The sequence below is a fragment of the Carcharodon carcharias genome, chromosome 34, assembly GCF_017639515.1.
Source record: "Carcharodon carcharias isolate sCarCar2 chromosome 34, sCarCar2.pri, whole genome shotgun sequence".
NCBI classification, from domain to species: Eukaryota; Metazoa; Chordata; class Chondrichthyes; order Lamniformes; family Lamnidae; genus Carcharodon; species Carcharodon carcharias.
The window spans coordinates 6,731,870-6,743,982 of NC_054500.1; the positions used below are offsets into that span (position 1 = coordinate 6,731,870).

At 46.0% G+C, this 12,113-nt stretch overlaps 1 protein-coding gene across 1 annotated transcript in view; it reads right to left on the minus strand.

Moving 5' to 3' along the window:
* Nucleotides 1-203: 203 nt before the first annotated feature.
* LOC121272533 (inositol-trisphosphate 3-kinase C-like) overlaps nucleotides 204-12,113 on the minus strand; it is a 59,043-nt gene continuing 47,133 nt past the window's right edge. Inside the window, exons 3-7 of the mRNA XM_041179151.1 lie at nucleotides 11,780-11,996; nucleotides 8,571-8,775; nucleotides 7,195-7,296; nucleotides 6,919-6,990; nucleotides 204-5,700 (exon numbers count right to left, since the gene is read on the minus strand). Coding sequence (XP_041035085.1) covers nucleotides 5,497-5,700; nucleotides 6,919-6,990; nucleotides 7,195-7,296; nucleotides 8,571-8,775; nucleotides 11,780-11,996 — 800 coding nt within the window. The 3' untranslated portion in view covers nucleotides 204-5,496. The remainder of the gene's footprint in view (nucleotides 5,701-6,918; nucleotides 6,991-7,194; nucleotides 7,297-8,570; nucleotides 8,776-11,779; nucleotides 11,997-12,113) is intronic.

Here is a 12,113-nt window from a genome sequence, read left to right on the forward strand (position 1 = left end):
TATTGGCTTTGCACAACTAGTCGGATAAAAGTGGGATGGTTCCCACAGCTGAATAGTGAATTGGATCCTGGACAAAATTCAGAGCACGAGCTCCAGGCTGCACTCACTGGGACAGTCTGGGTAGGCTTTGTGCCTGAGGGAGTGAGTAAGGTGCTGATAGCAAATTAAAACCTTTTGGAATATGAAACAGATGGACACGTGTGTAAATATGTAGAAATCCCCACTAGAGGCAGGTTTATTATGACAAAGAATCGGCTAGTTAACATTGTATGCAAATTAGTCCAGCAATACAATTTTAATGCAATATAAATTAGAAAAACATGCAAATTCCAGTATTTTCCAGCAATTGTTCATAAACACAAAGATATAAAGAGGAGGGTTAACACTTTTTCAAGGATAGCTTTGTAAACAACGTGTGCTTGTGTGTATTGGGAGCCGGAAGACGAGACCTCAAATGAGGGGATTGGGCTCTCTATTTGCAGGAAATATAACGAAAACTGGAAGAGAGTTGGACAGTCTGGCACAGGTAGCTGTGCTGGGACTTTAGATCAGTCTGGTTAGCTAGTCAAATGTCCCAATCAGTGTTTTACTGGCAGGAATCTCAAAACCAGAATCCACTCAAAATACACTCGTTGACTGGTGAAAGTCTGAGGGTAGGACTTATGCTCTTCTACTCTCCCTGCATTCACCTGGCAGACAATGAGACTCTGGGAAGCTCTCAGTACTCAGGGCACTGGGCCCTGCTATCTCTGCAATGCTGGTGAGCGCAGTCAGACCTGCAACAACTGAGGTGAACCTCCCTCCATCTGTCCTGACTATGTTCAGCTGTAGCTCAGTCAGGCGGACTCTGCACCAAGGTGCACACTCTCTTTCTGATCAGCACTAAGAGACCTGACTCAGTACCAGTGCCAAACTGCAACTCATGACCTGACAAGGGGCAGGCAGAATCTAACACTCTCAAACCTTTCAATCTCAACGGCAGTGAGGACTTGGAGGAAAACACTTCCAAAAGTGTACCGGACTAAATTAATACTTTAGGGGCCAGGTAGCATTCTGTGCTTTCATCTCCCTGAACACAAGGTTTTCAAATTGTGACTGCAATTGTGGCTTATTAATGTTAAATAACTCTCTTCCTGCTGTCTGTGGAGAAAGCATGGGGGAAAAGAGAGAGATCACATCAAGTCTGACCACCTGTGCCAAGGTCACTGATGGCCCTGAAAGGAGAAACCCAAGGTGGGTTTAGACCCTACCTTCCCTCTCTCTCCGACACGACCCTGTTACACCCCAGTCCCGGGGATACATTTTACCATTCTTTTTAAAAATAAATGATGTGTTAGTCCTCCAAGAACTCAGCACCAAGGACAACTAGGGATGGGCAACAAATTCTGGGCTTGCCAGCAATGCTCACATCCCATGAAAGAACAAAAGAGCTTCCAGGATTTAAAATAAAAACGGTTCCACCACGATACAGGCTGCTCAACTGGTTAATTTCCCATTCTGCAGCCGTTCCCTCAGCATCTGACCAGAACCAAATATTAGATATAAAACCCTTGGCCAGAAAGGTGAAGAAGGTATACAGCAGGAAACATATTCAGTTAAGACACATTGCAGTTAAGATTCAATGTACACAGATCCATATAGTACAACAGATTTTCGTATATAAGGCAGGAGCCCTCTGAACAAGGCGAGACATCAGAAATATTTACAATGACTGAACTCATTATACCATCAACAGGATTAATTTGTTCTGATATTTCAGTGCTGTCACCGGAATTTCAATGGAGAGATGCAGGCTGAGACACATTTCCTGCTGTACAACTACAAACCTACCCATTCAGAGCTGGGCTGTGAGAGAAGGAATCTCTCCAAGCCAGTTAAAACATGGGCAGAGGGATCCCTCGGGCCTCTTTCACACTGGGGCAGAGAGCTGGTGGAAATTGGTCCACCTCAGTAAAGGGACAATTGGAGATGATCTCTAAAATTTAGTCACCGCCCCAAATATCTCCAGTGTCTGTTCTTCCCTTTCCATTTTAGGCAGGTATTTGTACATTAAGGACAACATAAAGATGCAACTTGCTGCAGACTCAGAGTTGCTTTAAGTGAACATACTGAGTTTCTGCTGCTACTGTGGTCCCTGATGTACCACAAATGGGTTTAGTTCTAAAATGAAGCTTGAAGAAGCCCTGCAGAGACAGGGAGTGACTGGGCTGGTCTGAACCTGTCTGCTGCTGAGGGCAGCTTTCCCTCTCCACAGCACCCACAGGACGCCGTCACTCCTTTTACACCTATACCACACAGGAAAGTCCAGGAATTGGTCCCAGTTTCACATTGTCCTGTTGGACAGAGGGGCAGAATACAGGCTTAAATGGATAGAGGCACAGATGGTCGTTCTGTCTTTAAAAAAAAAAATCCAGTTTACTCCCAGGATCAATTAATTAAATTCCTGTTGAGGTTGCAGCAAGTACGGGCCCAGAACTGATTACAACCAAATTCCAGAAACAAATCCCTGTAGAAATAGTGCCAGGAGTTCACGGGAACTGCTTTGGACCGGAGTGGAATGAAGGGAAAATCTGACCTTTCTTGGAAATAATTCTAATGCCACCTGGAATATTACACAGAATTCAATAAAAACACCTTGCTGGAAAGGGATTTAAACTAGGTCTAAAACTACTCATCCACAGAAAGCAACAATCCCCAGCTGCAGAAACCTGGAATTAAAATCTGCCTTTGGGGGTCAAGACTCTGTTGGTTGAACCATGTTCCTAACTGTCCCAAGTCTGCTGCCCTGTGTACTGAATGATGGGAATTTCCCAGAGCCTGAGATTCAGCTCATAAAAGACTCGGGAGAGACTGAAACACGGGACAGTAAAACGCATCGAAATACTGCAGCCAGTCCAGAACCGGGAACATCCAGGTTTGCATTCCAGACAGGAGACCCATTCACACTCAGCTGCCCCCCCGCCACCCACCATCTCCCAGAACCCCCACTTGTCCATTTATTTCAGCCTCGATTCAGAGGTTTCAGTTAACACTTTGGGAACATTTGGAACCTGCAGATGATGCATCTTCTCCCACTTTGCAATCATGTGGGAGGCATTCCCAGGAGCGCTTCCCATTCCAAATTCTCAAGTCCTGAGGGTTTGGAAGAACCAGAGTCAGGGCAGAATAATTTTTAAACGTATAGTTTCTAAGCCTGGCCGCAGATGGCACCTGCCTCCCTGAATTAGTGAATAGCAGCACTGGGCAATTAGATCCCCCTCCCTCCCCCGTCTGGAATCACTGACCCTCCACTGTTATAGAACAGGCCCTTAGGTATCAAGTCCAGCATACCCAGATACTTTTCCCAGAACTAAACTCTGAGCACTCAGAACCATCCTTCCAACAAGATGATTGTAACGTTCCAGGAACTATCCCATCTCCTGAGTGTTGGGGAATGTGTCACAGTTTGTTGGGGCCTTTATACCCTGTTGAAGTAGCAAGGTGGGGCAGCACTGGCATCAGAAACAGGAGAAATCGTCAGATCAAATCTGCTTCGCTCTCCAGTCAAAAAACAGATCCCAAAGGAGAGACCGCACAGTATAAATCCACTCTTGCCTTCCAGATCCCCTGTGTCAGTGTCATTGACTCTATACTTGTTTCCACACTCAAGTAGATTAATACTAAACCATGCCCTACAGAATGCTAGAATGATTTGCTCTTGAGTTTCGGCACGTCTTTCCTTGGTCATCAGCAGCCGTGCCACCATGAGCAATGTGGAAACTGCAGAGACTCTGGCTATCCCACTACAGACCTGCACCTCTTCGGACCCTGAACACAAGGGGGCATTGGCTTCACCTGTTAAGGTAACTGACAAAAGAACCCGAGGCGACATGAGGAAAATCGTTTTTTTTTAAACGCAACAAGGAGTCAGGATTTGTAATGTGCTGCCTGATAAAGTGGTGGATAAAAATTCAATAATAGCCTTAAAAGGGGAATTGGATAAATACTTGGAAAGAGCCGACACAGATGCATAGGGCCGAATGGCCTCATTCCCTGCTCTATGATTTACACCCATACCTGTGCTGCAAGGGGCACCATCCACCCAATCTAATGGCACTGCCCAGGGCAGACTGCCACGCTAACAGTGAGCTGTAAGTGGCAAGGCCACACAGAGCACTTACTACCTACCCCCTGTCCTCTGGGGCTCACCTGCTCTCTGACATTCTCTTACTGTTTGAGGCCGGAGCCCCAGCCCTCAAGCACCACATTCCAGGAGTGAGCAGAAACTAGATCAAGAAAGCTCTGCACTCATGGTTAAGCTCCCTTGCCCCACTCTTAACCAATCTCCTTTGATAAGACGCCCTCACATCATCATGAGACAGGACTTGGTGCACAATCCTGTCCCGCTAGTAAAGTCTAAACAGCGGAGTGCAAGGGGTGCACTCTCCTGGACACAGAGATACTGCAGAGAAAGGACAAATCAGTGTGGCTAGCTGATTGCGGAATCAGATTGAAATAAAATGAAACTGGCTGCATGGACCCTCTCTATTTCTACTCAGCTAACCCACTCCCCAGTTTGTGTTCACGGCAGGTTTAGAGATTTTTTTCAATTTTTAAAAAAAAAAGTGTTTGACTCTCACCTGAGTTTCAGGAAGACTAGCAATGGATTGTTCCACCCAGTTTTCATTCAGCATCCCCCGTCCAGGGGCCCTCACCTCACCGCCCCCCCCCCAACTGCCTGGGGGTCTCTCCCGAGTTTATCAGTGCAGTGGGGAACCCATCTTGCTGGGGTGGGAGTGGGAGGGTTTGGCCAACAGGGAAATTCGGTTGAGTGACAGCATATCATTTGGGGCCTGATGTGGCAAGTTGAGAAAGAACGGAAAAATATTTCTAATCTGTACAAGAGCCACAGGTCCCTGTGTCAGTGAAAGATTGGCGGGTTTTACTGCTGTTCTGTTCTGCAGTTTTAAAACCATTGAACAGACTCAGGAATGAATTAGAAACATCTCGGCCTCTGTCCAGTGTTTCTGCTCGAGTTGCACATTGGAAAAAAAAGTGTTCACTGGCTCCACCAGTCATGGTGTCTGCTCTGCACTAACCCACAGGGAGCAGTGCCCATAGTTCAAAGTTCAAACTCCCCTTTCCCACTTTCCCCTGCTGAGGTCAGAGGGCTGGCACAGTATTCAGGAATGACAGCTTTATAGTTTGATCACAGCACATCAAACCCCGGAAATCACAAGCATGCTCTCGGCTCAGCTTTCATCACCCGTTTTTAGAACCGACACCACCAACCACCCCCTCCCTGCCCTGGACCACCCTCCCAAACGAGTGATGCACTGTGTCCCTCCTTGGTTACTGCACCGAGCTTCAGGTCCTGTCAGAGGTGTTGAGGAGGGAAGAAGTCGTTTCCAGAAAGAGTCCAACCACCTCACTCCCTGTGCCAGGGCCAGTGCGTCATCCTCAAAGCAGCAGACTTGGCCAGCTGAGAACGGAAGTCCTGAGGGCTGCCAGAAACAGTCACCCCTCCACCATTTGGTTGATAATGTTTATGAGGTTGTCCATCCCCCACAGGTAGCCGTCCTCCCGATTGCCCTCCACCCAGGCCACCCTGTGGTTCAGTGTCTCATGGTTGGGTAACAACACTGTCTTCCCAAAGTCAATCATCCAAACCTTTGCCAGCTCTGACTTGTCATGGACAAAGAGGAGAGAACTTCCCACCACCTGGAAACAAGGGAACAAAGAGAGAGACAATTCCACAGTCAGTAGTCAGAAAATGCTACAATTGGAAGAAATACAAGTAGGCCATTCAGCCTATCAAGCTGCACTACTATTCAATAATTTCATGGCTGATCATCTAACTCAAGCCCAGTTTCATACATTATCCCCATTTCACTTGATCCCGTAGCCCCAAAAAACCCATCGATCTCAGTGGAACACATTCAATGATGGAGCATCCACAACCCTCTGGGGATTCACAAACTCTTGAGTGAAGAAATTTCCCCTCATCTCAGTCCAAACTGTCCGGGAGATAATTGATAATACTCTTTTAAAGCATTCTCAGGATGTGGCTAGTTATTGGTCCAAATTTTCTGCCATCCTGATTTGCCCTTGAGAGGGAAGTGGTGAGCCACCACCTTGAACCACTGCAGTCTGTATGGTGAAGGTACACCCACGGTGCTGTTAGGAAGAAAGGGGTGAAAGAAGCAAAGGGAACCAACAGCTGAGCTCCAACTCAAATGGACTCTAGAGGAGGGAGTGGCGAGGTGACAGTGATGCACTCCATGGTTAACCAGCATAGTGACATTATTTTTTAATCAGCTGGGAATCTGATACGTGTAGAAGCCATCAACAGACTGAAGAGCCTCCAAATCCAACTGCTGAGAAATCTTCAGCATACGTGGAGTTTGCAAGTGTTGGGGAACCACCCACACCCCAGCTCCACTCTTACTCCTTCCCAGCCACCGAGGGGTCTCGGGCAATAAACATACTCCAAAAACCAGTACCAATAGTTGCCAAGCCTCAAACACTGGCATAAGCAAATGGACAGAGTGATGACATGAAATGGAGATACACAAAGCAGCAGCTTCCCCGCTAACCCCAAGCCAAAGACTAGGAGTCTCAGGCTGACACTTCAGCATCCTTAGGAACTGACACACAGAGAAGCCCAAATCAGGATCACTAGGCAGAGGTACGAGACACCCAGATAACCAGATAAAAAACAAATCAGAGATAGCAGTTCCTTTAACATCTGGACAGATGTTTTCGATTCTGAAAGTGTCACAAACCCTGAAGGTTTATTTTTCCATTCCAGCTGCTGCTAGGATTGCTGTGCATCTTCCACTGTAATCTTTTGTTGTGGCAGTTGTTTTAGAAGCACAGTGATCTTAGCTGACTGAGCTCTGTACACTAAGCTGAGGGCGGACAGGGAAAACACATTACCTCATGCGTATTGAAGAACTCGGAGCCCTCCAGCGCTGTCCTCAGTTCTTTCAATCGTGTCAAGTAGTTTCTCTGCAAATAGAACAGGAACATTAGTGATACACGGACCCAGTGTTAGGATAAAGGAACCAGCCTAATTGTGGGTGGTGGGAGGAGGCCCAACCTAAACTACTCAGACTATTGAAAGAGAGAGAATCTGGGGGAAACTTTGATCTCTGAAACGATGCTGAGAATCTGATACCTGAAAAAATGTAATAACAAAAGGTAAATAGTTACCAGGATGTTTCTGTTGCTGTCCACAAAATCTTCCAGTGCCTCCATAACCTCCTCTTTGAGTCTGGTTTTCTTGAAGCTTGTGCTGCAGGAGCCATCAGCCTTCTGGGGGAATGAAAGAAATCTTTAACAGGAGATCTGAGCACAATCAACAACAGATACAAGTGCCCTGCAGCTGGGACTGATGACCACGGTCCCCCATGTCATGCTATCTCCTTTCCTGTTAACTTCCCCTAAACCATTCTGTGACTAGCTAACATTTCTATGCTCAGTCCTGAGCACTGCGCCTTAGGAAGGATATATTAGCCTTGGAGGAAGTACAACATAGATTCATTGCAATGAGACCTGAAATGCAAAAGTTAAATGACGAGGAGACATTACACAAACAAACAAATTTCTTGGAATTTAGCAGGTTAAGTAGTGATTGGGTCTAAATTTTCAAGATAGGAACGTAGGACTTGGGAGCAGGAGTAAGCCATACAGCCCTTCAAGCCTGCTCCACCATTCAATAAGATCATGGCTGATCTGATTGTAGTCTCAATTCCACTTTCTTGTCTGCCCCCCATAACCCTCAACTCTTTTGTCTATCAAGAATCTATCTAATTCAGCCTTGAATATATTCAATGACCCAGCTTCCACTGCTCTCTGGGGGAAGAGAATTCCACATACTAACAACCCTTTGAGAAGAAATTTCTCATCTCAGTCTTAAAAGGGAGATCTCTTATTAAACTGTGTCCTCTCGTTCTAGACCCCCCCACAAGTGAAAACATCCTCCCGGTATCCACCCCATCAAGACCCCTCAGGATCTTATATACTTCAATGAGGTCACCTCTCATTCTTCTAAACTCCAATGGGTATGGGCCCAACCTGTTCAACTTTTCCTCATAGAATAAGCCCTTCATCCCAGAAAAGACATTGAGGGGAATAGATAGGATAGATAGAGAGAAACTGTTTCCACCTGTTGGGGAGTCCTGGACTAAGTGACATTGTCAAAAGATTAAAGCAAGACCTTTCAAGAGTGAAATTAGAAACACTTCTACACGTAAAGGATGAGAGAAATTTGGAACTATCTTCCACAAATTACAGTTGATGCTGGGTCAGTTGTTAATTTTAAAACCAACATTGGTTTTTGTTACCAGAGGTATTAAGGGATATGGGGCAAAGGTTGGGGTATGGGCCCAACTTGTTCAACTTTTCCTCATAGGATAAGCCCCTCATCCCAGAAACATAAGAAAAGGAGTAGCATGGCTGATCTGTGACCAAGGTATTGGGATATGCAGTTAGGTCACAAATCAGCCATGCCACTGCTTTTCCTATGTTTCTTCGACATGTCCTTGCCAGTGCTGGATGTTGACTGGTACATACAGCTCACCACTTACCCTGATGCCTTCTATCCTGAACCCTAGTGTTGCAGTCGAGCTGAGCGTCTCCCGCCACTGCATGTAACGTGGCTTTAAAACAGCTTTCTGCTCGTGCTCCTCCTGTGTGGGTGCGTTTGGATCCACTGCGATCATCTTCTCATACATGTCTTTCCGCAGTTTGGGCTTCTCGCGAGCTTTGGTCAACTCCTCCTCAAGGTATGTCCTTCAAAAGCAAATTTGGAATCCAGTGTCAGAAAAATATAAATGGACAAAACAAGCACAAAAAACATTAACTGCGATTCACAGAGATAGCTATTGTACCTGTCCTGTTCAAATCTCGTATCACCTCTCATTACCCCTCTCAATCTTAGTACCTCCCAAAACTGAGATCTCTGCATTCTTCCAATTCTAGCCTCTTGCCATTCCTCAATTTCCATGACTCCACTTGTGGCAGACATGCTTTCATTTGACAAGGCCTAAAGCTCTGGAATTCCCTCCCAATATTTCTACCTCTCTCTTCTTTTAAGGCGCTGTTTAAAACATCCCTTTATGAAGCTTTTGGACATCTGCCCAAATATCTCCTTATGTGGCTCAGTGTCAAATTTTGACTGATTACATCACATTAGATATACTGCACAGAAACAGACCATTCAGCCCAACCAGTCCATGCTGGTCTTTTACTCCACTCAAGCTTCCTCCCATCTTTCCTCATATAAATCCACCATCATAACCCTCTATTCGCTTCTCCCTCATATGCTTGTATAGCTTCCTCTTAAATACATTTATACTATTCACTTAACCACCCACTGTGCAACGAGTTCCACATTCTCACCACTCTCTGGGTAAAGACATTTCTTCCGAATTCCCTACTGGATTTCTTGGTGACTGTCTTATATTGATGGCGTCTAGTTATGCTCTTCCCCACATTCACTCTGTAAGACCTCGATTAGGTTACCCACTCAGCCTTTTTTTAAAAAAAGAGAAACGAGACCCAGTCTGCCAATCCTTTCCTGGTGTGAGTAGGTTCTGTGAAGCACCTGGGTACTTTTACTATGTTATAGGTGCCATATAAATACACATTACTGTTGATGTGGCAGTTGCACATGCTAAATCCCCTGAGACACTAACAGGGGACAAGCCTGGAGCAGCAACCAGAATTAGGTGCAATGATCAAGAGCGTGATCCAGAAGGTGAGTCTTCATGTGGTTTTTATATATCAGAGAGAAGCAGTAAGGCAAACTGTTGAGGAGGGAGCAGAGCCACAGCAGCTGACTGCTCAGCCATCAATGAGTGGAGAGAGTTCCCCCGAGGTCAGAGTAGGGGTTGAAAGAATTGGAGGATAGGGCAGGAGTGGGAGTCTTTGAAAACTGGAGATACTGTCCTCTATTTATTGAAGGCCATGCCGAATGAGCTGGAATGTGTGTAGGGTGGAGTTCGGAAGGTTGATGAGGGGGTAGTTGGTATTGCCCTGGGAAAAAAGGGCCAGGCCACAGGAATATTCTGACTGTAACTCTACAATGCACAAGTGTTCTTGCACTAAGTGTGGTGACTCAGATTGGGGGCTGGAAGCTGGTCAAGTGACCACAGAAAGAATCTCCAGCAAGAAATGTTCTGACACAGGCAGGGGTGGGGTGGGTGAAGACGTTACGAGTAAAGGGCTATTTGTAAAGGGCTGGTGCACAAGGAGGAGAGTTAGAATTAATTAAAGCTCCTCTTGGCTGGAATATTTCTGACTGTTACAACAAAGGATTGTTTCTGATAGGCCTGTATGAACATGGTGCTAAAACTGGGTAAACACGGCACATTGAGAGACAGCAAGTCAGCAAGCATGTGGAGTGAAAAAAGAATCACAAAGCTAGGTGTGTAACACAGAGCAAGCAGCTGCAGCTAAACACATAGCAGCACTCCCTGCACCTCTCATACTTTTGGAGATTAGGACCTGTCAAAGACAGAGAATTAGGCAGGTTAACAACTAAGGAACAAGCTGTGGTTTAAGAGGAGACACAATGCTACCGTGCCTTGAAATGCAGCAGAGTGGAAAGTTTGAAATTGCTTTGCAAACCACACATTTGCATTCTGGTCTGGTGGTTCACAGCCAGCGTGCTGTAAACCCCATGCTCATAAGTCTCAGAAATGTTCCTCGATGCTGTCAAAAGTTACTTCACAGCTGCCATCCAGTGTTTCCACAGGTTTGCCAGCTATATCCAGGCTGGAACATTGGAATACAAAGGACAGGCATGGTGGGAGTGGAGGGAAATCTGAAAACTCCACAGGGTGTTGGTAATATCACAAAGGAAATTTCTCATCCTCTCCAGCTTCTCGCTCAAAGATACTCTCTCTAGGATATGCCCCCCTTGTGGAGCAATGAGCCCACCACATCTTGCCCAAGTGCTTATTTTTCACATGCAAACCTAGACAGCTAGCACTGATAAGCTATTCGCCCACAGGGGAATCAGAACTAGTCCTCGCCCTCCATCCGAGCACATTTTCCAGAAAAGACATGAGATAGTGAGGGGGTTTCCACACACTAACCCCAAGAGCACTCAGTCAAATCGCAACCTCTCAGCCCAATATCACGAACTGCGCAGACTGGAAATCAAATCTGGATCCTGTGCATTCAGGGTGGCTCCGAAACAGTAACTTTCTCCAATTTCTTAACTGACATCCACACAAGCTCTCTGATCGAGGGCCTGCTGTGGTGCATCAATATATCAGGATGTTAAATTCTGAGACAGAGCAACGACTTAAATTTATATAGCACCTCTAACCTAATAAAAACATTCCAAGGTGCTTCACAAGAGTGTTAAAAAGCAAAATTTAACAATGAGCCACATAAGGTGATATTATGACAGATGGCCAAAAGCTTGGTCAAAGGAAAAGGTTTTACGGAGCATCTTAAAAGAGGAAAAGAGAGTTTTAGGAAGGGAATTCTGGAGCTTAGTGTCTCTGCAGCAGGAGCCACAGCCATCAATGATGCAGCGATAAAAACTGGTGATGCTCAAAAGGCCAGAATTGAAGATGGTTACATAGATTGGGAAAAGTGGCAGGGCTGGAGGAGGTTACAGAGATCAGAAAGGATGACAGGACTAGAGGAAGTTATGTAGATCAGGGAGGGTGACAGGGCTAGAGGACATTACAGCAAAAGGACACAGTGGCACACTCACTACCAGATGGCACTTGAAGGCCCATTCAGTGCATTAAAATTGAGTGTTAACAGTCCAACATACCTCACCCCCATCTTACAGTCCATGATTGATGGGGAATCAAACTCTGCCAACAGATCATCCATCTGGTTGTAGCTGTCGCCATCCTTGTCCACCACTCCATAGTAGCCTGGCACATAGGGGCGCAGCAAAGGATCCTTCATCAGGGACTCCAAACACTGATGCTCACACTCACAGTACTTCTTCAGGATCTTTCCATAATCTCCAGCTTTAAAGTTACCTGAAACAAACAGGCAGCTTTGTGAACACCACTGGTCATGCTTCAACAGTTCGCATTTCTGCTGCTACCCATCTCACCCCCACATTCCAATCTCCCCCCCACCCACAATCACCCTCC